The sequence below is a fragment of the Haematobia irritans genome, chromosome 4 (genome assembly GCF_050003625.1).
Source record: "Haematobia irritans isolate KBUSLIRL chromosome 4, ASM5000362v1, whole genome shotgun sequence".
Lineage (NCBI taxonomy): Eukaryota > Metazoa > Arthropoda > Insecta > Diptera > Muscidae > Haematobia > Haematobia irritans.
The window spans coordinates 80,512,392-80,537,558 of record NC_134400.1 but is presented as its reverse complement, the minus strand read 5'-3'; the positions used below and the strand labels follow the sequence as shown (position 1 = coordinate 80,537,558).

Here is a 25,167-nt window from a genome sequence, read left to right as displayed (position 1 = left end):
GGCCAAACAAAGCGAGTCATCCCAGCGGCGGAAATCGCTCTTCATAAGGCCTTTTAAAAGGCATTTATTTGCAGACACAAGGCATTGACTTCCCATTACATATTCATTGATTTTTACACAGGGTGTCATAGCCGACCAAGGGCTCCGACCTCAACTTACAGCATAAGGGCTAATATAAGGTCATTATTTTAAGGCCTTTTAAGAATTGCCTCAAATAGGTTCTTTATAATGTGTGATAAAATAAGGCCTTTTATAATGTATACATCAAAAGGCTTTATGAAGCATATATAAATAGAGGCCTCTTAATAGGAGTTTAAAATAATGCCAATTTAATGCCTTTTTATGAAGGCTATTTAAAAGGCCTTGTTTACATACCTACTCCAAATTTCATGTATAAACAAGAAACCCCAAATTTGTGCAGAATTCTTTTTATTTTATTTTGTACTATATAAAATTGTACTATAAAAAATAAATCACCTTCTTCAAAGGAACTGATTTCGTATTGGACGTCTGATTTCCACATATTGAACAGAACATTGGCTTTCATGGTAGAAGTTGCCGCTAAATAAATAAGTAAAATTTTTATAAAATTATTATTATAATGTAATTCAATATATTCGTCAAAAAATATATGCTTACCACATATTTGACACTTCAGCTACTGAAAAAAAACAAACACTGCGACTTGCTCAAACGAAATCACAAACCCGAATGAAGAAACACGTGTTGCTTTAAATTGTGCAAAATTATTTATATTCTTAACTTTCGGTTACTTATAAACTTACGGCATAAGGGCTTATCAAAGGTCTCCTAGATTAAAGAAGTGCGCATATGAGAACATGTCTTTTTTTTTAAGCCGTTATATTGTTTGTGACTCGTTGTCGAAAAACTTATAAATTGGCTTACGGCATAAGGGCTTTTCAAAGGCCTCGTAAATTATAAGAGCTTGCTATGAGAATATGAGTTGCTTTTTAAAAATCGTTTTATTTTGCCTCGTTGCAAGAACACATTGTAATTCACAATACCAAACAAGGCCTATTAGGAGTTCTTTAAAATGAGTATTTAAACACATGTCCCAGATAAGATAAATAAAGACCTTTTTAAAGGCCTGGTTTTTGCAATGAATGATGAATGAGTATCAACTTTTTTCGTAAAGAAGGAAGAGGTCTTACAAAAGGGATTATATTATAAGACCTAATCGTATGAGTATTGCCTCTAAAATAAGGGCTCCGTGAATGCTTTAAATCGAAAGTGCTCTCGATTTACGCCGCTGGGTAATTGTCATAGACCCATCTTTTAGTATACCGATCGGCTTAGAATTAAATTCTGAGTCGATTTAGCGATGTCCGTCTGTCTGTCTGTCTGTCTGTCCGTCCGTCTGTCTGTATATGTAATTTTGTGCACAAAGTACAGGTCGCAGTTTAAGTCCGATCGTCCTCAAATTTGACATAACGTCTTTCTTCGGGTAGAAGACAATCGCTATTGATTTTGGAAAAAATCGGTTCAGATTTAGATATAGCTGCCATATATAGTTATCACCGATTTGATCATATTTCACGTATTTATGAACCGACGTTCTTCAAATTTTGTACATCTGAATGTTTTATCAGTCCCGTAAAAACTGCAAAATATCAGCTAAATCGGTTCAGATTTATATATAGCTCCCATATATATCTTTCGTCCGATTTGGACTTATATGGCCCCAAAAGCGAGAGTTTTGCCCTGATTTGCTTCAAATTTTGCACAACGAGTACGTTTGATAGTATCGTTAATTGTGCCAAATTTAGTTGAAATCGGTTCAGATTTAGATATAGCTCCCCTATATATCTTTCGTCCGATTTTGACTTATATGGCTTCAAAAGCCAGAGATTTGCCCTGATTTGATTAAAATTTTGTACAAGGAGTACGTTTAATAGTATCGTTAATTGTGCCAAATTTAGTTGAAATCGGTTCAGATTTAGATATAGCTCCCATATATATCTTTCGACCGATTTGGACTTATATGGCCCCAAAAGCCAGAGTTTTGCCCTGATTTGCTTCAAATTTTGCACAACAAGTACGTTTAATAGTATCGTTAAGTGTGTTTAATTTGGTTAAAATCGGTTCGGATTTAGATATAGCTCCCATACATATCTTTCTTCCGATTTGGATTTATATGGCCTCAAAAGCCAGAGTTTTGCCCTGAGTTGCTTGAAATTTTGCACAAGGAGTACGTTTTATAGTATCGTTAATTGTGCAAAATTTAGTTGAAGTCGGTTCAGATTTAGATATAGCTCCCATATATATCATTCGCCCGATTTGGACTAATATGTCCACAGAGGCAAAAGTGCTACTCTGATTTACGTGAAATTTTGCAGAGGAAGTATAATTGAACTTGAAACTTTGCACAGGCAGTAGAATTAAGGTTCTGCATATGCGTGATTATTTTGGTTGAAATCGGTTCAGATTTTGATATAGCTCCCATATATATCTTTCGCCCGATTTTCCGTCATATGACCACAGAGGTCAAAGTTGTTATCCGATTTACGTGAAATTTTGCACAGGGAGTAGATTCAACATAGTAACTATGCATGTGCAATTTGATTGCAATCGGTTCAGATTTCGATATAGATTCCATATATATGTTTTCCGATTTAGGCAAAACTGGCCGAAATACTTACACTTTCCTTATCAAATCGCCACTGCTAAGTCGAAAACTTATCAAAATGACTCAAATTTTCCTACTACTCTATTACACATCTATCGACCGATAAATCATAAATACACTTTTGCGAAGTTGCCTCAAAATTGGTTCATATTTAAATGTTTCCTATATTTATACCCTTCACCACTACTGTGGTACAGGGTATAATAAGTTTGTGCATTTGTATGTAACGCCAAGAAGGAAAAGTCTGAGACCCATCGTTTAGTATACCGATCGTCTTAGAATTAAATTCTGAGTCGATTTAGCGATGTCCGTCTGTCTGTCTGTCTGCCCGTCTTTCTGTCTGTTGATGTATTTTTGTGTGCAAAGTACAGCTCGCAGTTTTAGTCCGATTGTCCTAAAATTTGGCATAGGGTCCTGTTTCGGCTCAAAGACGATCCCTATTGATTGTGGAAAACATCGGTTCAGATGTAGATATAGCTGCCATATATATTTTTCACCGATCTGGTCATAATTGGCGTGTATATCAACCGATCTTCCTCAAATTCCGCACATCCGAATATTTTATGAGTCTCGAAAAACTTGCAAAATATCAGCCAAATCGGTTCAGATTTAGATATAGCTCCCATATATAGTTTTCGCCCGATTTACACTCATTTGCCCACAGAGGCCAAGTTTTTGCTCCGATTTAGTTGAAATTTTGCACAGGGAGTATAATTAGCGTGCCAAATTTGGTTGAAATCGGTTCAGATTTCGATATAGCTCCCATATATAGCTTTCGCCCGATTTACACTCATATGACCACATAGGCCAATTTTTAACTCCGATTTAGTTGAAATTTTGCACAGGGAGTAGAATTAGCATTGTAGCTATACGTGCCAAATTTGGTTGAAACCGGTTCAGATTTAGATATATCTCCCATATATAGCTTTCGCCCGATTTACACTCATATGACCACAGAGGCCAATTTTTAACTCCGCTTTAGTTGAAATTTTGCACAGGGAGTAGAATTAGCATTGTAGCTATGCGTGCCAAATTTGGTTGAAATCGGTTCAGATTTAGATATATCTCCCATATATAGCTTTCGCCCGATTTACACTCATATGACCACAGAGGCCAATTTTTAACTCCGCTTTAGTTGAAATTTTGCACAGGGAGTAGAATTAGCATTGTAGCTATGCGTGCCAAATTTGGTTGACATCGGTTCAGATTTCGAACAACATTTTCCTTGTAAAATCGCCACTGCTTAGTCGAAAAGTTGTAAAAATGACTCTAATTTTCCTAAACTTCTAATACATATATATCGAGCGATAAATCATAAATAAACTTTTGCGAAGTTTCCTTAAAATTGCTTCAGATTTAAATGTTTCCCATATTTATTTTTTACTAACATTGTGTTCCACCCTAGTGCATTAGACGACTTAAATTTTGAGTCTATAGATTTTGTAGAAGTCTATCAAATTCTGTCCAAATCGAGTGATATTTAAATGTATGTATTTGGGACAAACTTTTATATATAACCCCCAACAAATTTGACGGATATGATATGGTATCGAAAATTTAGATCTACAAAGTGGTGCAGGGTATAATATAGTCGGCCCCGCCCGACTTTAGACTTTCCTTACTTGTTTTTACTTTAAAAAGCCAGGCAAGAAGGAGCTCCCCTTCCTTGAATAACACAAAGTGATTTATTGTTGTTTTGATTTCAGCTTAAAAGCATGCGTTGACTAAACTACAAGGTGATACGGTCAAAATTTGGTCAAGGGAAAACGCGTGTAAATCGGTGAAATCGTTTATTTAAAAAATTAAATTAAATTTCTTTTTCAAGTTCAATTAGTATAAAATTCAGGAAAAATATTCAGTTAGGCTTTCGCTTTTCCAAATCCGACTTGCCGGGCCTCACGCTTGACACCTGCCATCAGATTTTGTACAGCCACCTTGTCCACCTTCTTCGCCGCAGAAAGCCAGTTTGCCTTGAACTGCTACTCGTCCTTAGCAGTTTTTTTGGTCTTCTTTAGGTTCCGCTTGACAATAGCCCAGTATTTCTCAATTGGGCGGAGCTCTGGCGTGTTGGGAGGGTTCTTGTCCTTGGGAACCACCTGCACGTTGTTGGCGGCGTACCACTCCACGGCCAAAACAGTACGGAACAACCGTGTTTCTTCAGGAAAGGCAGCAGACGTTTATTCAAACACTCTTTCACGTAAATTTCTTGGTTGACAGTCCCGAAAGCTATGAAAATGCTGCTTTTCAAGCCACAGGTACAGATGACTTGCCAAACCAGATAGTTCTTTGCGAACTTTGACAGTCTTATGTGCTTGAAAATATCTGCTCCCTTCCCCTTCCTTTTGCCGTATAAAACTCCTGTCCCGGAAGCTGTTTGTAGTCGGCTTTGACGTAGGTTTCGTCGTCCATTACCACGCAGTCAAACTTCGTCAGCATCGTCGTGTACAGCCTCCGGGATCGCGCTTTGGCCGTCGTATTTTGTTTATCATCGCGATTTGGAGTCACTACTTTCTTGTAAGTCGATAGTCCGGCTCGTTTTTTGGCTCGATGCACGGTTGTAGACGATACACCCAGCTTATTTGCGGCATCTCGGAGAGAGAGGTTAGGGTTTCGCTTGAAACTACCGGCAACTCTCTTTGTCGTCTCAGCGGCTTCCGGTTTTCGATTTCCCCCTGTCGACAAACGTTCCCCAAACACTTTAATTACATTTGTAACGGTTGATTTGGCAATTTTTTAGCGATTTTGCAAGCTTTGCGTGCGAGTAGCTCGGATTTTCGCGATGCGCGAGCAAAATTTTGATACGCTGCTCTTCTTGCTTGGACGGCATTTTGACAACTGAAGAGTGAATTCCAAAATCAAAATAGGAGCAACATTCTACACACACACCTTCAAAATGAGGGGTGTTCAGGGTTTTTTAAATGCAAAATTGAAAGAAATACGTCAAGTTTATATTGACCAAATTTTGACCTTATCACCCTTTAATCAACAGAGGAAAAGTATGAAGGGCAAAGCGCTTCAGACTGCAAGATGGTTGGAAGGCCGTCCGTTTCGACCGTTACCTTATTCCTAATTAGCATCCTCTACTTGCAGCAAAACTATCAACCTCTGATAATTGCTTGATAGTTTTGCTAAAATCGGGTAGTTCACAAAACCCAAAGTAAATTACACTTCAACCTCCCGAAAAAAGTTTTTTCTAAACAAGTTTTCAAGCATATAACTTTTCCTTTGGCATAGTCAGGCTGATGAGGATGCTCATGAAGAATGTGGTAATTCCGAAACGGCCGTCCATGCAACCATCTTGCTGAAAACAATAAATATATGAGACCAAAGATTTCGTGTCCTTGAAATACGAAGGCGATTTTGCTTAAAGGTAAGTACTATGTTCGCTTTTCGAGTTGCTTTCGGTTACTTTATTTCGGCAAGATATTATGGGAATATGTTTGTTTTCATTTATAATTTTGAATACTTCAGGAAAAGTAATCGCGAAAATAACGTGATTTTCAACTCGAAACCAAACATAGTACTCACCTTAACATATAAGATGCATTTCTCTGATATAAAGACTTTTCCCTTGTCCAAAAGATGATAAACATTTCAATAATTTGTCAGTTTGGAAATTGAAGCTTTCGTTAATAAGTGTTTATAGGTCTTTCATAAAAAAAGGGAACAATTGTTCTGCACCCTAAAAAAAAATCGCTTCTCTAACATATGTTCCAAACATATTTTGCAGGAAGCATATATATTATTGGATACTGCCGAAACATTAATATGTTTGTTTTATGTGAACATATTGTATGTTTGGAAGCATTTTGAGCCCAAAAATATTATATGCTTGGAAGAATTTTCACCAAAGAAGATTGTGCTCATTCCCTCACATAATTTTCATTACCACGAAATTTTTTAGTTCTTGGCACCTTTTTCTGTAATACAAATAATGTTGAAGAAATTATTCAATTTTATAATTTTTTTAAATTTTACCTTTCTCCTGGACGGAGAATCGAACCGAGGACCATATAGTTTGTAAGCCATCACACTATCCACTGGGCTACGTAGCTGTTATAGTCTGCAGCGCCCACGAGCCGATGCAAACAAAATATTAGTTAACAGAAACATAATTTTTTTTGCCACGTGGATCAATGGTTAGCATGTCCGCCTTTCATGCAAAGGGTCGTGGGTTCAATCCCTGCTCCGACCGAACACCAATTTTTTGTTTTAATTTACATATTTATATTTATACCATATTACATTACCATTACCATATTACATTTTTATAATGAAACTTCAAAATGTGGGTTATTAAAGATTTACAGTCAGAAACAGTGCTTGATATAAACGAAATGGACTGAGCTTTTGGATAAAATATTATTTTTTTTATTGGAAAAATAACAATTTCGTAATAAAAACTGTTTTTGGTATAAAAGTTTGAAATTTTGGAAGGAATTCAAAAACTCTAACAAAAGAAGAACGTGGAGTCGAGTATAAACATACATAAATAATTTTATAATATACACATAAATTTATTTAGACGTGTACAGTTTTTTACTAGCATTTAACACCATTTTAAATGCATTTAAAACTTATCGTGTTTTGTACTTAATTTCATTTTTACCTTTAAGGCCGATATTAAGTTGGCATTATTGCTCTAAAATGACCCTGTTTTGCCTTTTACTTTAATAATTCATTTTAAAGAAAATAAACTTTTTCAATTATTGTAGCTCCAAAACTCGAACTTAATACCCGCTTTGCGACAAGTCCTCTTGTACAACTTATTAATAAAGGGGAACTAAACATTGTTTTTATACATTTTACTGTTTAATTTTTCACTGTTTCCTACTTTTTTCATTTTACTGTCCCAACTCTAAAAAGAGTATAGTGCCCTTTCGTTATTTTTATGAAGATCCCTTTGTATTTTTGTTTTCGACTTACTCCTCGTACGTTCCGATTTCTTTTAACGAACCAAGAAAAAAATTGTGCCCATAACGCCAAAATGATAAACAAAACACATGTCCACACATACATAAAATGCTGCTCTCAAGGCGAAAACACATGCTGTTTTTTTTTTTTTTTTTTCAAATGTCTATTCTCTTTACTCCGAATACTCATTCTAATATTCAAATTAAATAATATTTAGACTTAAGCATATCAAATTTTTGGCCTTATCATAAAACAGTTTTCCGAAACAACATACAAGCGGTTTCACAGAAGTTGCTCTCTTTTGATTCTCTCACTGTGTTATGTTGATCTCTTTCGTCAACCCTCCCGGTTTCCATTTCTATTTCTTTCTCTATACTCTCTCTCTCTCTCTCTCTGAATAAAATATCACAACATATATATGTTTACTCGAAATTTGTAAATGTATATATGTTTACATTCACACATATTATTTTTATGAAACATTCATACCCCAAACATAATATATTCTAACATACTTACATATGTGTCCCAAACATGTAGAGTTAGTTTAGGAACATTACATGTTTGCACTTAAATATATTGTGTTTAAAAATTGTGCCCGAAACACATTTTGTTTATATCGGAACATATGAAAAACATATTTTTCTAACAGTGTGTTTATTAAGAACTGAATATCGCTTTTAATGTTATTTGGGACGCTGGATCCAAATCTGCACATGTTTTTTTTTCTATCAGCTCGATTATTCGAGATGTATGGTTATGTTCAAAATTAAGGCACTTCCGCTACATATACTGGAATAACTTGAAAACGGTTCACCATATTAAATTTAAATGTATCCTTACTTCAGTTCTCCGCTTCTTTGACTCGGAACCGGGCTGTGTGGTTTTAAGCTGAAATCAAAACAACAATAAATCGGAAAACTTAAGCTCAACTTTTAATAACATATGGCCAAATGGGATATCCGCCTCCCCGGCCAAATTAAAAACAAACACCAGGAACCCTATATTAATTTCATAAGCTCTTTCTCCTCTGTAAATTTGAAGTATATTGCAAATTTAGTATTTTCACTGCACTTAAAAAAAAAAATTGGACAAAGGAAAGGCCCTTCATTGTCTAGATACCTCCCACAACCTTCACCAAAAATTTCTAGCAATTTTCAAAAAGTCGGGCAAGGGGGCATTACCCATCACCGACCAGATATCAAACAATTAAGAATCCTATATTAATTTCACGGCCTCCCTCTGTAAATATCAAGTAAATTGAAGCAATTTCGTTTATCCACTATAGGTGTCGGGCAAGAGGGCCCATCCATGCCTGAAAATTTCAACCAAATCGAAAAACTTAAGCCCAACTTTTAAAATGTCCTCTCTCAGTCCAAATATTCGAAAAATGAAGTCACGTATCTTTGTCTAGCCGACACCAGCAACCTTTGATCCATTTTTCAAAACTTCGGGCAAGGGTAAGAATCCCCTCCCCGAACTGATATCAAAAATGAGGTACCTTAATTTCACCACATGATTACCCTCTAAGTTGTCTGAGAATTTCAAGTAACTCGGTTTAGCCATTTTCGAGCTTACCCGGAATATATAGACAAACAACCAACAAACAAAACTAAACTCTACTAAGGTTTAATAAAAATATTATCCTGTACCATTTTATAAAAGATAGATTCAATTCTTCGGGATATATCGTTCAAACTAATTATCTCTTACTCTATGTAGACAACATTCAGCTAGGGGGGTTATAGCTCCCTATCTAAAATACAGTAATAGCATATAGGGTCAGGGTTGGCCTGTCACAAACTGTGACTTTTGCGACATACATTTGCGACAGTATAATACGTATGTCGCAAAAGTCGTAAACCTACAGTAGAAAACATAATTTTGAATAGAATAAATCCTGAACATTTTTTAATTTAGCTTGACAGCATCCGCTGTGAGTTTCTGCAGAAATTTGTGAAAGTTTTCCCACGGTCAAGCCTATTTTATTAGGTGGTATCGAAATTCCCGTTGGGGAGTGTGCAAAATACCTTGGGGTTATATTGGACAGGAGACTGAACTTAAAGCTAAGAAAGAAAGGACGAGAAAATCCACGGTTATCCTGTACTCGTGCAAAAGGCAATAGGGAAAATGTGGGGACTAAAACCTTCTCTTCGCACATACCATCGTCATGGATATCATCGAATTTGCTGCCTAGCTGACGCGACTAAAGTATTTTGAATTTGCGACTTTTGTTACTTTTTCTACATTTACGACACGTATGTGACGTTTACGACGTTTACAACTTTGCGACAGTCGCAAACCTAAAAAAGTTTGATACAGACCATCTCTGTATAGGGTCAAATCCAAAATAAATGATCAAATTCAGCGGTGGCTACACACAAAGAAAATTTCATTAAAATTGAGCCAACGAAAAATGTATATAACGAAACATTAATCATTAATACAATGAAAATATTCGTTAATAGTACGAAATGTTACGTTGATTAAGAGAATTCGTCATAATAACGAAAAATCTCGTTGTATTAACGAATTTGTTTCATTGGCTCACTTTTAATGACACATTTCGTTGATATAACGAAACTTTTTCTATTAGTGTATGCCATCCCCACAGAAGCCTTTCTACACTAATAATCCCTTGTTAGACAAAAAAACTTCATTCGGAATGAATTTCAGCCAAACATATATAGTCTTAGTAGTACTGCTTATTCGTTGTGCGACTTACCTTAAACATATCAATTCTTCCTCATCCTTACTCATTCCGATTCCATGGACGGCAATTTCTTTACAAGTCTATTTACAAAGCTTAATAGGACGAAGTCATTACTCGATGAAGCTGCCTGAAATAGAAATTAATGAAAGTGAATGTTGAATTAGAAAGCTGTGTACTACTACGACTATTTTACGTAGTAGGTTCAACGATAGTAACTGAATTTGGAATTTCAAGTTGCCGATACCATTTTTTTATTTAAAAAAGGAAAATTTTTTATTGGAAGAATGAAATATCTCGTGCGGAATTTGAACTACATTTTATTCCATTTTTACGATTTACGATTCCTACTTGTCATAAAAGCAAAAATGATCAGCAAAAATTAAAGAAAAAACAACATTGGCGCAAAATCATTACCATATTTAAAACCACGCCGTAGTCCATTCTTACATTTCTTGAGAAGTCGAATTTTTTAAGAAAGATGAAAAATTCACAAACAAAATTTTAGACGAACGTGCAAACCATTTATAAAGGCTAATCCAAACAAGCATATACAGCTGTAAGTTCGGTCAGGCCGAATATTATGTACCCTCCACCATAGATTGCGTGAAAAATTCTACTAAAGGCTGTCATCCACAATAAATTTTCGCACTGTAATTAGAGAGCCAAATTTAACCCGAATCGGATGAAATTTATTCCTCCATAAGAATTCAAAATCAGATGGTGACCACACCCAGAGAAGGAATATGATCACCTCAAATATGTTTTAAGAGCAAAATGTTATTTTTGGGTCGTGACCATGTAACATGGTTTTCGCAACCATGTTATTTTCTCGGAAATCATGTATCTGATTTCGGCAAGCAGGTTATATTTGACGAGAAAATAGCATTTTATTGACAAACATGTTACATGGTCACCATACAAAAATAACATTTTGCTCTTGAAACATGTTTGAGGTGATCATATTCCTTCTCTGCGTGCATGTTCTAGGAGAAAAACATTTTTGATGAATACAATAATATTTTAGAAAATGGCCACAATCTCTTTTAATTTAAACAAAAATCTTAGTATTGATATGTGATGTTGAATCATAATATTTCTGATGAGGACCATTATATTTTTCTTAGCACTATATTCACTGGGCTAACGTGGTTGTATTTGAAAGTGTTACATGATTGCCACATATTATTTTGCTCTTCGAATATTATCATGACAATAATTTTTTATACCCTTCACCACTACTGTGGTACAGGGTATAATAAGTTTGTGCATTTGTATGTAACGCCAAGAAGGAAAAGTCTGAGACCCATCGTTTAGTATACCGATCGTCTTAGAATTAAATTCTGAGTCGATTTAGCGATGTCCGTCTGTCTGTCTGTCTGTCTGTCTGTCTGTCTGTCTGTCCGTCTGTTGATGTATTTTTGTGTGCAAAGTACAGCTCGCAGTTTTAGTCCGATTGTCCTAAAATTTGGTATAGGGTCCTGTTTCGGCTCAAAGACGATCCCTATTAATTTTGGAAAAAATCGGTTCAGATTTAGATATAGCTGCCATATATATTTTTCACCGATCTGGTCATAATTGGCGTGTATATCAACCGATCTTCCTCAAATTCCGCACATCCGAATATTTTATGAGTCTCGAAAAACTTGCAAAATATCAGCCAAATCGGATCAGATTTAGATATAGCTCCCATATATAGCTTTCGCCCGATTTACACTCATTTGCCCACAGAGGCCAAGTTTTTGCTCCGATTTAGTTGAAATTTTGCACAGGGAGTAGAATTAGCATTATAGCTATGCGTGCCAAATTTGGTTGAAATCGGTTCAGATTTCGATATAGCTCCCATATATAGCTTTCGCCCGATTTACACTCATATGACCACAGAGACCAATTTTTAACTCCGATTTAGTTGAAATTTTGCACAGGGAGTAGAATTAGCATTGTATGCGTGCCAAATTTGGTTGACATCGGTTCAGATTTAGATTTAGCTCCCATATATATGTTTTTCTGATTTCGACCAACATTTTCCTTGTAAAATCGCCACTGCTTAGTCGAAAAGTTGTAAAAATGACTCTAATTTTCCTAAACTTCTAGTACATATATATCGAGCGATAAATCATAAATAAACTTTTGCGAAGTTTCCTTAAAATTGCTTCAGATTTAAATGTTTCCCATATTTATTTTTTACTAACATTGTGTTCCACCCTAGTGCATTAGACGACTTAAATTTTGAGTCTATAGATTTTGTAGAAGTCTATCAAATTCTGTCCAAATCGAGTGATATTTAAATGTATGTATTTGGGACAAACCTTTATATATAGCCCCCAACACATTTGACGGATATGATATGGTATCGAAAATTTAGATCTACAAAGTGGTGCAGGGTATAATATAGTCGGCCCCGCCCGACATTAGACTTTCCTTGCTTGTCTTCTCTGTGTCTGGTTAGAGGCTTTATAATTGCATCACGTACGAAATTTCAATCGGATCGGCTGAAATTTGTACCCTCAGGAAGCTCCTGAAATCAAATCTGAGGATCGGTTTATATGCCCAATATGGGGCAATTTTTGCATGGTTGTTATACGGACGAAAAAGACTGTTTTTCATATGTTTGGGTGTAAAAATTATATGTTTGGAACTCAAATTTTTTAACACAATATTTTTAAGTGCAAGCATATAATGTTCATAAACTAGCATAACGTGTTTGGGACATTAAATGTTTGTAAATATAATATGTTTAAATGTGAACATATACTAATTTAGAAATAGCCTATAAACCTATATGTGTTTAGAAAGAGAGACCTAGAGGGTATGCTGCAAGTAAAATAATGAAAGTAACCAATTGGCGCATTAAAAATATATCCACACAAAGAAAATTTCATTACATTTTTTCCTACCAGTGTATGCCCTAAGGTGAAACATAAGATGCTTGAACAATACAAACAATATTTTGTTTGGACCACCCAGAAAATATATATGCTTGAAGCAAAATGTGTTTGGGGTATATGTTACAGAAGCGATTTTTTTTTTGAGGGTTTAGAGGCCATAGATTTAGACTACGTACCAAATTTCAACTGGATCGTATAAAATTTGCACCTCGAGGGAGCTCCGTAAATAATATATGGGGATCGGTGTACTATGGTATGTTTATTATTATGGACCGATATACTTACTCCATTTATACTTACTCCATACTTACTCCATTTAATTATGTATGTATGTACATGCACCCTCAAAAAAATGGCTTCTCTAACATATGTTCCAAACATATTTTGCAGGAAGCACATATATTATTGGATACTGCCGAAACATTAATATGTTTGTCTTATGTGAACATATTATATGTTTGGAAGCATTTTGAGTCCAAAAATATTATATGCTTGGAAGAATTTTCCCCAAAAAAGATTGTGCTCATTCCCTCACACAATTTTCACTTCCACGAAATTTTTTAGTTCTTGTTGAAGAAATTATTCAATTTCATAATTATACCCTTCACCACTACTGTGGTACAGGGTATAATAAGTTTGTGCATTTGTATGTAACGCCAAGAAGGAAAAGTCTTAGACCCATCGTTTAGTATACCGATCGTCTTAGAATTAAATTCTGAGTCGATTTAGCGATGTGCGTCTGTCTGTCTGGCTGTCTGTCTGTCTGTCTGTCTGTCTGTCTGTCTGTCTGTCTGTCTGTCTGTCTGTCTGTCTGTTGATGTATTTTTGTGTGCAAAGTACAGCTCGCAGTTTTAGTCCGATTGTCCTAAAATTTGGTATAGGCTCCTGTTTCGGCTCAAAGACGATCCCTATTGATTTTGGAAAAAATCGGTTCAGATTTAGATATAGCCGCCATATATATTTTTCACCGATCTGGTCATAATTGGCGTGTATATCAACCGATCTTCCTAAAATTCCGTACATCCGAATATTTTATGAGTCTCGAAAAACTTGCAAAATATCAGCCAAATCGGTTCAGATTTAGATATAGCTCCCATATATAGCTTTCGCCCGATTTACACTCATTTGTCCACAGAGGCCAATTTTTTGCTCCGATTTAGTTGAAATTTTGCACAGGGAGTAGTATTAGCATTGTAGCTATGCGTGTCAAACTTGGTTGAAATCGGTTCAGATTTAGATATAGCTCCCATATATAGCTTTCGCCCGATTTACACTCAAATGACTACAGAGGCCAATTTTTTGCTTCGATTTAGTTGAAATTTTGCACAGGGAGTATAATTAGCATTGTAGCTATGCATGCCAAATTTGGTTGAAATCGGTTCAGATTTAGATATAGCTCCCATATATAGCTTTCGCCCGATTTACACTCATATGACCACAGAGGCCAATTTTTAACTCCGATTTAGTTGAAATTTTGCACAGGGAGTAGAATTAGCATTGTAGCTGTACGTGCCAAATTTGGTTGAAATCGGTTCAGATTTAGATATATCTCCCATATGTAGCTTTCGCCCGATTTACACTCATATGGCCACAGAGGCCAATTTTTAACTCCGATTTAGTTGAAATCTTGCACAGGGAGTAGAATTAGCATTGTAGCTATGCGTGCAAATTTGGTTGACATCAGTTCAGATTTAGATTTAGCTCCCATATATGTGTTTTTCTGATTTCGACCAACATTTTCCTTGTAAAATCGCCACTGCTTAGTCGAAAAGTTGTAAAAATGACTCTAATTTTCTTAAACTTCTAATACATATATATCGAGCGATAAATCATAAATAAACTTTTGCGAAGTTTCCTTATAATTGCTTCAGATTTAAATGTTTCCCATATTTTTTTACTAACATTGTGTTCCACCCTAGTGCATTAACCAACTTAAATTTTGAGTCTATAGAGTTTGTAGAAGTCTATCAAATTCTGTCCAAATCGAGTGATATTTAAATGTATGTATTTGGGACAAACCTTTATATATAGCCCCCAACACATTTGACGGATGTGATTTGGTATCGAAAATTTAGATCTACAAAGTGGTGCAGGGTATAATATAGTCGGCCCCGCCCGACTTTAGACTTTCCTTACTTGTTTTTTTTTTTAATTTTACCTTTCGCCTGGACGGTGAATCGAACACACTACCAACACACTATCACTGGGCTACGTAGCTGTTGTAGTCACCAGTAGACAATTATCGTTATAAGTTACATTTATATAGCATTTATATAGTTTGCAGCGCCCACGAACCCATGCAAACATAACATTATTTAACAGAAACATACATTTGTTGGCCACGTGGAGCAGTGGTTAGCATGTCCACCTTGCATGCAAAGGGTTCTGGGTTCAATCCCTGCTCCGACCGAACACCATTTTTTTATTTTTGTATTTTGTATATTTATATATTACTAAATTAAATTTTTAGAATGAAACTTCGAAATGTGTGTTAAAGATTTACATTCAGAAAAGAACAGTGCTGGATATAAACGAAATGGACTGAGATTTTGGACAAAATATTATTTTTTTTTATTACAAAAATAACAAGTTTGTAACAAAAAAATGGTTTTGGTATAAAAGTTTGAAATTTTCGAAGAAATTCAAGAACTCTAACAAAAGAAGAACGTGAAATTGAGTATAAACATAACATACATAATTTTACTATTTACACATAAATTTATTTAAGCGTAAACTATTTTTTACTAACATTTAACACCATTTTAAATGCATTTAAAATGTCTCGTATTTTGAAATACAAATAAATATGAATAGTTATTAGCGAATAATTTTGTACTTAATTTCATTTTTACCTTTAGGGCCGGAATTAAGTTGGCTTTATCGTTCTAAAATGGCCACGTTTTCTTTTCTTTAATAATTCATTTTAAAGCAAATAAACTTTTTCAATTGTTGCTTTGGATCGAGTTTTGCCCCTAAAATGAAAAATAGTTTTAGTGGCAAACATCGAACTTAATGTCCGATTTTATTTTTGAAAGTGTACGTCAACTCATCTTGGACTACTTATTAATAAAGAGGAACTAAACTTTTTTTTTTTGCAAAGCGTTGTCTATTCTCTTGGTTGCGAATGTCTATTCTCTTTACTCCGAATACCCATTCTAATATTCAAATTAAATAATATTTAGACTTAAGCATATCAAATGTTTGGCTTTATCATAAAACAGTTTTCCGCAACAACATACAAGCGGTTTCACAGAAATTGCTCTTTTTCCATTCTCTCGCTGTGTTTTGTTGATATCTTTTGTCAACCCTCGCGGTTTCCATCTCTATACTCACTCTGTCTCTGTCGCTCCCTGAATAAAATATCACAACATATATATGTTTACTCGAAATTTGTAAATTTATATATGTTTACATTCACACATATTATTTTTATGAAACATAATTTATTCTAACATATTAACATATGTGTCCCAAACATTTAGTGTTAGCTTAGGAACAATACATGTTTGCACTTAAATATATTGTGTTTAAAAGTTGTGCCCGAAACACATTTTGTTTATATCGGAACATATGAAAAACATATTTTTCTAACAGTGTGTACATAATAAAAAACTTCAAGTATAAAGATAAGCGTCAAATGAAATCTTTGCTTGTCTAAAATTTTAGAAAAGAATTCTCTTCTTTCGGTGCACTTCGACAATTGCATTATATATGCAATATCAATCAGAATTCGACGAATTTTCGGTAAGAATTTCAGAAATAAATGTTTCGATGTCATCATCGTTGCTACTTATTTCACATATGGAAAGCGTTTCTGATAAAATAGGCAAAAAAATCGACGACATAAATCGAATTAATATGTTCTAACATATTAACATATGTGTCGCAAACATATTATGGTAGTTTATGAACATTATATACATTATAATGTGCTAAAAATTTGAGTTCCAAATATATGAAAAACAGTCTTTCTCGTCCGTGTACTTCTTGGATTTGAAAAATAACAGGCATATTGGTTCAAATTTTGATGAAGCTACCACAAATACGGACCGATTAATTTTCATAAAAACGGATATAGAAGTGTGAAGCATCAACCACACGATCTGGGATATCCGAAAATTATTCTTATAATGCACCTCAAATGCTTAGATTTACTAATTCGGTAGGGGGTGTTTATGGTCTAATATAGTCGTCTTCGCCCGACTTTCTACATTTCTTACTTATTTTCTAAAAAAAAACTAACTAAAAACACTGATTTTTATTGAGAGAAATAAAAGAAAAATTTGGTCCACGCGGGCCGGGCCCAGTTAATTACGTTATATTAAAAACTTCACTTTCGTATTACAAGTTTAGTATTATGTCTATTTAGCTCACTGAAGAATGCATTCGTCATTAGTTTTATGATTGGGGTGTCAGATTTATTGCGAACAATATTTTAATTGCTGTGGGTGATTTAACTTTTATTCATGCCTTGCATAATAGAATTCCCACGCGCGGTATCCGCAGTAATTATTATTAGGGTATGAGTGCATGGAGGAGAAAAAGATACCACTCTTCATCTCAGCCTGATGTCTTACAAGATTTCCTCGCCTATGCGTGACTTTCCACCCGCGGCAATTGAATGATATGTGATATATAAATTATTCATGGATTTTCTATTTGGAATGGGAAAACAATGCGGCGCTGTTTGAATATTTATAGCGAAATTATAAACAGAGACACACATAATTGAAGACATCAAGAATTCTGCAATAACTGAGCTAATTAAGCCCAGAAGCTGTGTTCTGGATATCCACGGAAATATGGTGAATATTAGGGTAAGCAAAAGTATAGACGATTTTGTCTAATGTCATCATAGTTCAACGCCTTGTAGTGAAGATTGTGACAAGTCTATATCGATGTCTCCATTCCAAAGTACGCTAAGTCTAAAAAGTGAATTTTACAGGAAACAAGTTCAAAGTTTTTTTTTTTTAATTTCTCAAAAGCCGTATAGGATAGAAATTCCCTTATTTTCGGTCTTAAAATCATATTTATTATAATTTTTTTTAGTATGTACGAACTCAAAATAGTGATAATAGAACATGGCTTAAAATGATATAGACCACTTTAGACCGAACAAAGCTTTTTGTCCTTTTTGGATTTGACATTTTTTAAAACTTTAGTCACAGGCTAAATTTGAGATTTTTTAAAACTTTAGTCACAGGCTAAATAGGTACAATATTAACCATAACTTTGATAGAAGTGTCCATTAAATTCGAACTATTAACAGGATGCAATTCACATTAATCCGAATAAAAAACAGCGAAATCCATCAAAACATGCTAAGTCGACTTAGCGTACTCTGGAATGAGGGCATCGATATATAACTCTTTGAACAAATTAAAATATGTAAAACGGCAAATTTCTCTATAAAATACCCACACTGAAAAAAACAAGCCCGGTTCCAAAGATTTTGTCTTTGATTCTTTCCTTTAAAAACGTGTCATCAACAACTTCAATTTCCAAATTGACTTCAAGTAAAAATTATACTATATCATGTCCTATTTTTGAACGATTGTTTGCTTAATAGTCAAGATACAAAAGCTCAGCATGCTCAAGAAGTTAAATCCATGGATCAGATTATATGGGGCTATATCGAAACATTGATCGCCAAAAGGCGAGTTTGTGCGAATGATCAGAATGATAGCTTCATTATTGAAAGTTTTAGCGTGATTACAACAGATAGAGCAAGAATACATATATGTCGGCAATCATTATTTCATTCATCCTATGTCGTGGTTATATTTTCAAAAATTCGTAATTTTTCTAGAATGGGCGCATTTGTAGTAAAATGTACAAATTTAAAGATATAATAAACTATTTTGTGAGAAATTCGAATTTAGTTAATCTTTATGCTTAATTTGTGTAATGGAGACTTTCTCAAAACATAATAATTCCATGAACTAAAATAAAGTTAAATTGACTTTAGTGAAATAGAGAGTTCACTTTTTTTTTGAGTGTAATGTTTGTAAAAACTGTAAATACCGTAAGTAAAATCTTAGTTTAATACGCACTGTATTTTTTAAGATATAACCAGTATTTAATATAAAACTAATATACACCCAGAAGAAAGTGACCCCTTCTTTAAGTTAAAATGAACTCATTGTGAAGAAAGTTGAACTTCGTATAGCGCCAAAGACATTTTTATTTGTTTGAACGATGAGATTTTCGTAGAAATTGGTTAGAATGCATTCCATACATTAGTTAACATTTTCCAATGTTTATGTACCACTATACTACAGAATAAAAAATTTAACTGAATTGTGAAGCTTTTAATAAGTTGCTGCCTAACGATTTTGTCCTCCTTTTACAACTTCAATACCTACAAATATAAAAAAAATCATAAACTAATCTTTTCACAAAAGGTTAGCGACACGGAATATTACCTGATAATTGAAGATTCCAAAATGAAGACCATCACGAACATTGATAGACTTATTATTTGTTATTCATATTTAATAATTTTCAAAAAACGAAACATTTTCTCCCTAATTTAAAATAACAAATACCCAGCAAAAAAATTTGAAAGTACTAGAAGCACAACTTTAAAAAAATGTCCTCCAAAGATGTTCTTTATTTTAACTACTCAGGAAGTTATTTTAATTACATTTTTTATAACTCGTTTTTTTTTCATATTTTTAAAGGGCAAGTTAACTTTTTTTGTTTCAAATATGTTAAAAACAGAGTAAGCATTACTAAAATGGAACAAATTATTTAAATTTTGTCGAAAAAAAATGCTAAATCCATTCTAGGAAAATTCCGAATTTGTTGAAATATTTGATGTCAAATGTTTCAGGCAAGCGTTAGAATGCATTAAAAATCATAAAAAAAATATTTATTTGGCAAAATATCACATTTTTTTCTAATTCACATCCAAAACACTTAATTCGAATCACACCCTAAGAAGTGATGCAAATTCAGTGCCATGGCTGTGGAAATGGTGGACATCCGTCCTATGACAAGCCCATGTTAAATTCATCGCTTCTGCGCAAATTTTGCCCAACTTCCCCGCAAAAAAGCGTCGCCAAAAAAGTAATGAACATTTTCTTTTTATTTTATTTTATTTTATTTTATTTGTTACTCATATTATTTTATTATATTACTTTTTAACAATCTCTCCGTATACGATAACAAAACGATTCCAACTAAAAACAAGTAAGGAAAATCTAAAGTCGGGCAGTGCCGACTATATTATACCCTTCACAACCATGTAGACCAAAATTGTTGATACCATTTCAACTCCTTAAAATTTGTTGGGGTTACATTCCCATATACAAATATTTAAATCAAAATAGTTTTGGAGAAACATTTTTATGTAAAAAATATTTTTACAATTAAGTAAAAAATATTGGAAATATAAAGCTAAAGCCACTTTATTGCACAAAAGACCATTTATGATTTATCCAGCTATACATATGTAGTAGGGGTATTTGACAATTTGAAGAATTTTTATTGTTGCTCCTTAGCAGTGGTGATTTCGCAAGGATATTGACTACATTTCACTAATATAGGTGGTCAAGGTGGGGTTTGTGACAATATTTGGCCACATCAAGCGAGATTTACACAGCCGGAACCTTATTTAAATTTTCTGTGGATAGTATGGGGACATCTTCGCTGACGTTGGGGGACATCTTCGCCGACATTTGTAACTAAATCTGAAGAATATATCGCGCTTTATCTAAATCTGAATCGATTTGGATAAAATTCGACACAGTTCGATAGAATGTTAAACCTTTTTTCTGCAGTAAAAATTTTTCAATTACAATAACATTCCGTTGAAATTCGGGTAAAATATGAAATTTTCTATCACATTTCTCCAAGTAATTGAGCTATATCCAATTCTATACCAATGTGAACTAAATTTGGTACACAATACTAAAATCTTAATTTTACGTTAGGAGCAAAATTTCAAGTAAATCTAAATGAAAAATTGGTCTCATGTGAATATGAATCTAAATCGGGCGAATGATATGTATGGGAGCTATATGTTAATCTGAATCGATTTCAACGAAATACTTGACCATCCATTGTACTCTTTGTGCAAAATTTGAAAAAAAAATAAAGGGAAAATTCTGGCCTCTACACGGACGAAAAAGACTGTTTTTCATATGTTTGGGTGTAAAAATTATATGTATGGAACTCAAATTTTTTAACACAATATTTTTAATTGCAAACATATAATGTTCATAAACTAGCATAACATGTTTGGGACATATACGTTAATATGTGAGAACATATTATGTTTGGGACATAAAATGTTTGTAAATATAATATGCTTGGATGCAAACATATATTAATTTGGAAATAGCCTATAAACATATATGTGTTTAGAAAGAGAGACCTAGAGAGTATGCTGCAAGTAAAATATTGGTAGAAAATTTCATAAAATTTTTTTTCTACCAGTGTATGTCCTATTGTTTGAACAACACAAACAATATTTTGTTTGGACAAATCGTGAAAATATATATATGCTTGAAGCAAAATGTGTTTGGGGTATATGTTACAGAAGCGATTTTTTTTGAGGGTGTAGGGCCAATTAAATCATATCGGACGAAAGATATACATTGGAGCTATATCTAAATCTGAACCGATTTCAACCAAATTTAGCAAGGATGGGTAGAATATCGATTGTACTCTCTATGCAAAATTTGACGTGAGTCCGTGTTAAAATTTGGCCTCTATAGTCAAATGAGGCTAAATCGGGCGAAAGAGCTATATCTAAATCTGAACCGATTTTGCTGATATTTTGCAAGTTTTTCGAGACTCATAAAATATTCGGATGTACGGAATTTGAGGAAGATCGGTTGATATACACGCCAATTATGACCAGATCGGTGAAAAATATATATGGCAGCTATATCTAAATCTGAACCGATTTTTTCCAAAATCAATAGGGATCATCTTTGAGCCGAAACAGGACCCTATACCAAATTTTAGGACAATCGGACTAAAACTGCGAGCTGTACTTTGCACACAAAAATACATCAACAGACAGACAGACAGACAGACGGACATCGCTAAATCGACTCAGAATTTAATTCTAAGCCGATCCGTATACTAAAAGGTTGGTCTATGATTACTCCTTCTTGGCGTTACATACAAATGCACAAACTTATTATACCCTGTACCACAGTAGTGGTGAAGGGTATAAATATGGGAAACGTTTAAATCTGAAGCAATTTTAAGGAAACTTCGAAAAAGTTTATTTATGATTTATCGCTCGATATATATGTATTAGAAGTTTAGGAAAATTAGAGTCATTTTTACAACTTTTCGACTAAGCAGTGGCGATTTTACAAGGAAAATGTTGGTATTTTGACCATTTTTGTCGAAATCAGAAAAACATATATATGGGAGCTACATCTAAATCTGAACCGATTTCAACCAATTTTGGCACGCATAGCTACAATGCTAATTCTACTCCCTGTGCAAAATTTCAACTAAATCGGAGTTAAAAATTGGCCTCTGTGGTCATATGAGTGTAAATCGGTCGAAAGCTTTATATGGGAGATATATCCAAATCTGAACCGATTACAAGCAAATTTGGCACGCATAGTTACAACGCTAATTCTACTCCCTATGCAAAATTTCAACTAAATCGGGGCAAAAAATTGGCCTCTGTGGGCAAATGAGTGTAAATCGGGCGAAAGCTATATATGGGAGCTATATCTAAATCTGAACCGATTTTTCTGATATTTTGCAAGTTTTTCGAGACTCATAAAATATTCGGATGTAAGGAATTTGAGGAAGATCGGTTGATATACACGCCAATTATGACCAGATCGGTGAAAAATATATATGGCAGCTATATCTAAATCTGAACGGAATTTTTTCCAAAATCAATAGGGATCGTCTTTGAGCAGAAACAGGACCCTATACCAAATTTTAGGACAATCGGACTAAAACTGCGAGCTGTACTTTGCACACAAAAATACATCAACAGACAGACAGACAGACGGATATCGCTAAATCGACTCAGAATTTAATTCTAAGCCGATGCGTATACTAAAAGGTTGGTCTATGATTACTCCTTCTTGGCGTTACATACAAATGCACAAACTTATTATACCCTGTACCACAGTAGTGGTGAAGGATATAAAAACAACCCACGCGCAAACATATCGATTACAGGTAACATAGATAACAGAAATATTGGAAAATTTCCTATATTCTAACAAGTGTGATTCCTTAAGTTTTGAAAGGATTGAACACTTCTTAGTACGAATGAAGTAAAATATTTTTCTATGCCAAGTGTTATTCGTATGTAACATATGATAAATTTTCGGTTCGGTTTTTGTTTATTTTTACGAATGCTTTGTTATCAGTGAATAAAATTTTCTTGTTCAGTAGTAAATTCTTATACCCAGCGAAGAAAACAGTATTAGTAAAATTCCATGCCTTATTCTATGTTAGTTACACTGACTTTTCCCACCAGGAAGAAAAGTTTCGGTTACTTATAGAAAATTTTTAATATTTGTAGAAAATTTTAACTAAACAGTATTACAAACGTTGGCATCACGCCGATGTCATAAAAATAAGTAAATATTTTTCGACAAATTCAAGAAAATTTATTAGACATAACTAAGTTTTTTCACTTGTTAAAGACAATTTTGTAGTTTGAAGGAAAAACTGGGAGTTCAAAATTGCAAGAATGTCTTTAGTGATATACGAAGTTCATGATGGACGCATTTTTGGTAAAATTTACAAATTTAAAGAAATTCTGAACTATTTTGTGGAAGGTACGAATTTAGTTAATCATTATGCTTCATTTGAGTTTATTTTTTCCTCGGTTTTAGTTAATTTAACTAACGTAAACAAAAAAATATTAGAGTGAAGGAAACTTTCTCCAAACATAATAATTCCATGAACTAAAACATGAAAATTTTCTTTTTGAATTCGGAAGTGGTGCAAAATTGGCGCAGAAGCGATGATTTTAACATGGGCTTGTCATAGGATGGAAGTCCTCCATTTCAACTGCCGTTGCACTGAATTTGCATCACTTCCTAAGGTGTGATGCGCATCCAGTGATTTGGATGTGAATAAAGAAATTTTGTGATATTTTGACAAATAAATAATTTTTACAATTTTTGTATGATTTTTAACGCATTATAACGCTTGTGTAGAACGTTTGACATCAAATATTTTTAAAAATTCGCAATTTTTCTAGAAAGGATTTAGCATTTTTTTCGACAAAATTTAAATAATATGCACTATTTTATTAATTTTTAATCTGTTTCTAACCCATTTGAAACAATAAAATTTTAAATTTCCCATTAAAAATATGAAAAAATCGAGTTATAAACAAGTATATACGGCCGTAAGTTCGGCCAGGCCGAAGCTTATGTACCCTCCATCATGGATTGCGTAGAAACTTCTTCTAAACACTACCACCCACAATCGAATTACTTAAGTTGCGGTAACGCTTGCCGATGGCAAGGTATCTTGAAACCTCCTAACACCATCTTCTAAATTGTATGTAAGTCCATACGTGGTATATATTAAATCAAAAAAGATCGATCCAATACGTATATAATTCAGTTTGAAAGTAGACATAAAATTTTGACAAAATTTTCTACAGAAATAAAATTTTAACAAAATTTTCTATAGAAATAAAATTTTCACAAAATTTTTTATAGAAATAAAAATTTTCACAAAATTTTCTATAGAAAGAAAATTTTGACAAATATGTCTACAGAAATAAAATTTTAACAAAATTTTCTATAGAAATAAACTTTTGACAAAATTTTCTATAGAAATAAAATCTTGGTAGATTATTTTTGGCTCGAGTGGCAACCATGATTATGAACCGAATAAAATTTGAACAAAATTTTCTATAGAAATAAAATTTTGACAATCATGAAAATTTTATTATGAACCGAATAAAATTTTAACAAAATTTTCTCTAGAATTAAAATTTTGACAAAATTTTCTATAGAAATAAAATTTTGGTAGATTATTTTTGGCTCTAG

The 25,167-nt window shown here is 33.7% G+C and overlaps 1 protein-coding gene across 1 annotated transcript in view; it reads right to left on the bottom strand.

Moving 5' to 3' along the window:
- Ac78C (adenylyl cyclase 78C) overlaps positions 1-25,167 on the bottom strand; it is a 291,397-nt gene that overhangs the window by 205,798 nt on the left and 60,432 nt on the right. Inside the window, exon 2 of the mRNA XM_075304668.1 lies at positions 10,287-10,401. Within this exon, the coding sequence (XP_075160783.1) occupies positions 10,287-10,321 (35 nt within the window). The 5' untranslated portion in view covers positions 10,322-10,401. The remainder of the gene's footprint in view (positions 1-10,286; positions 10,402-25,167) is intronic.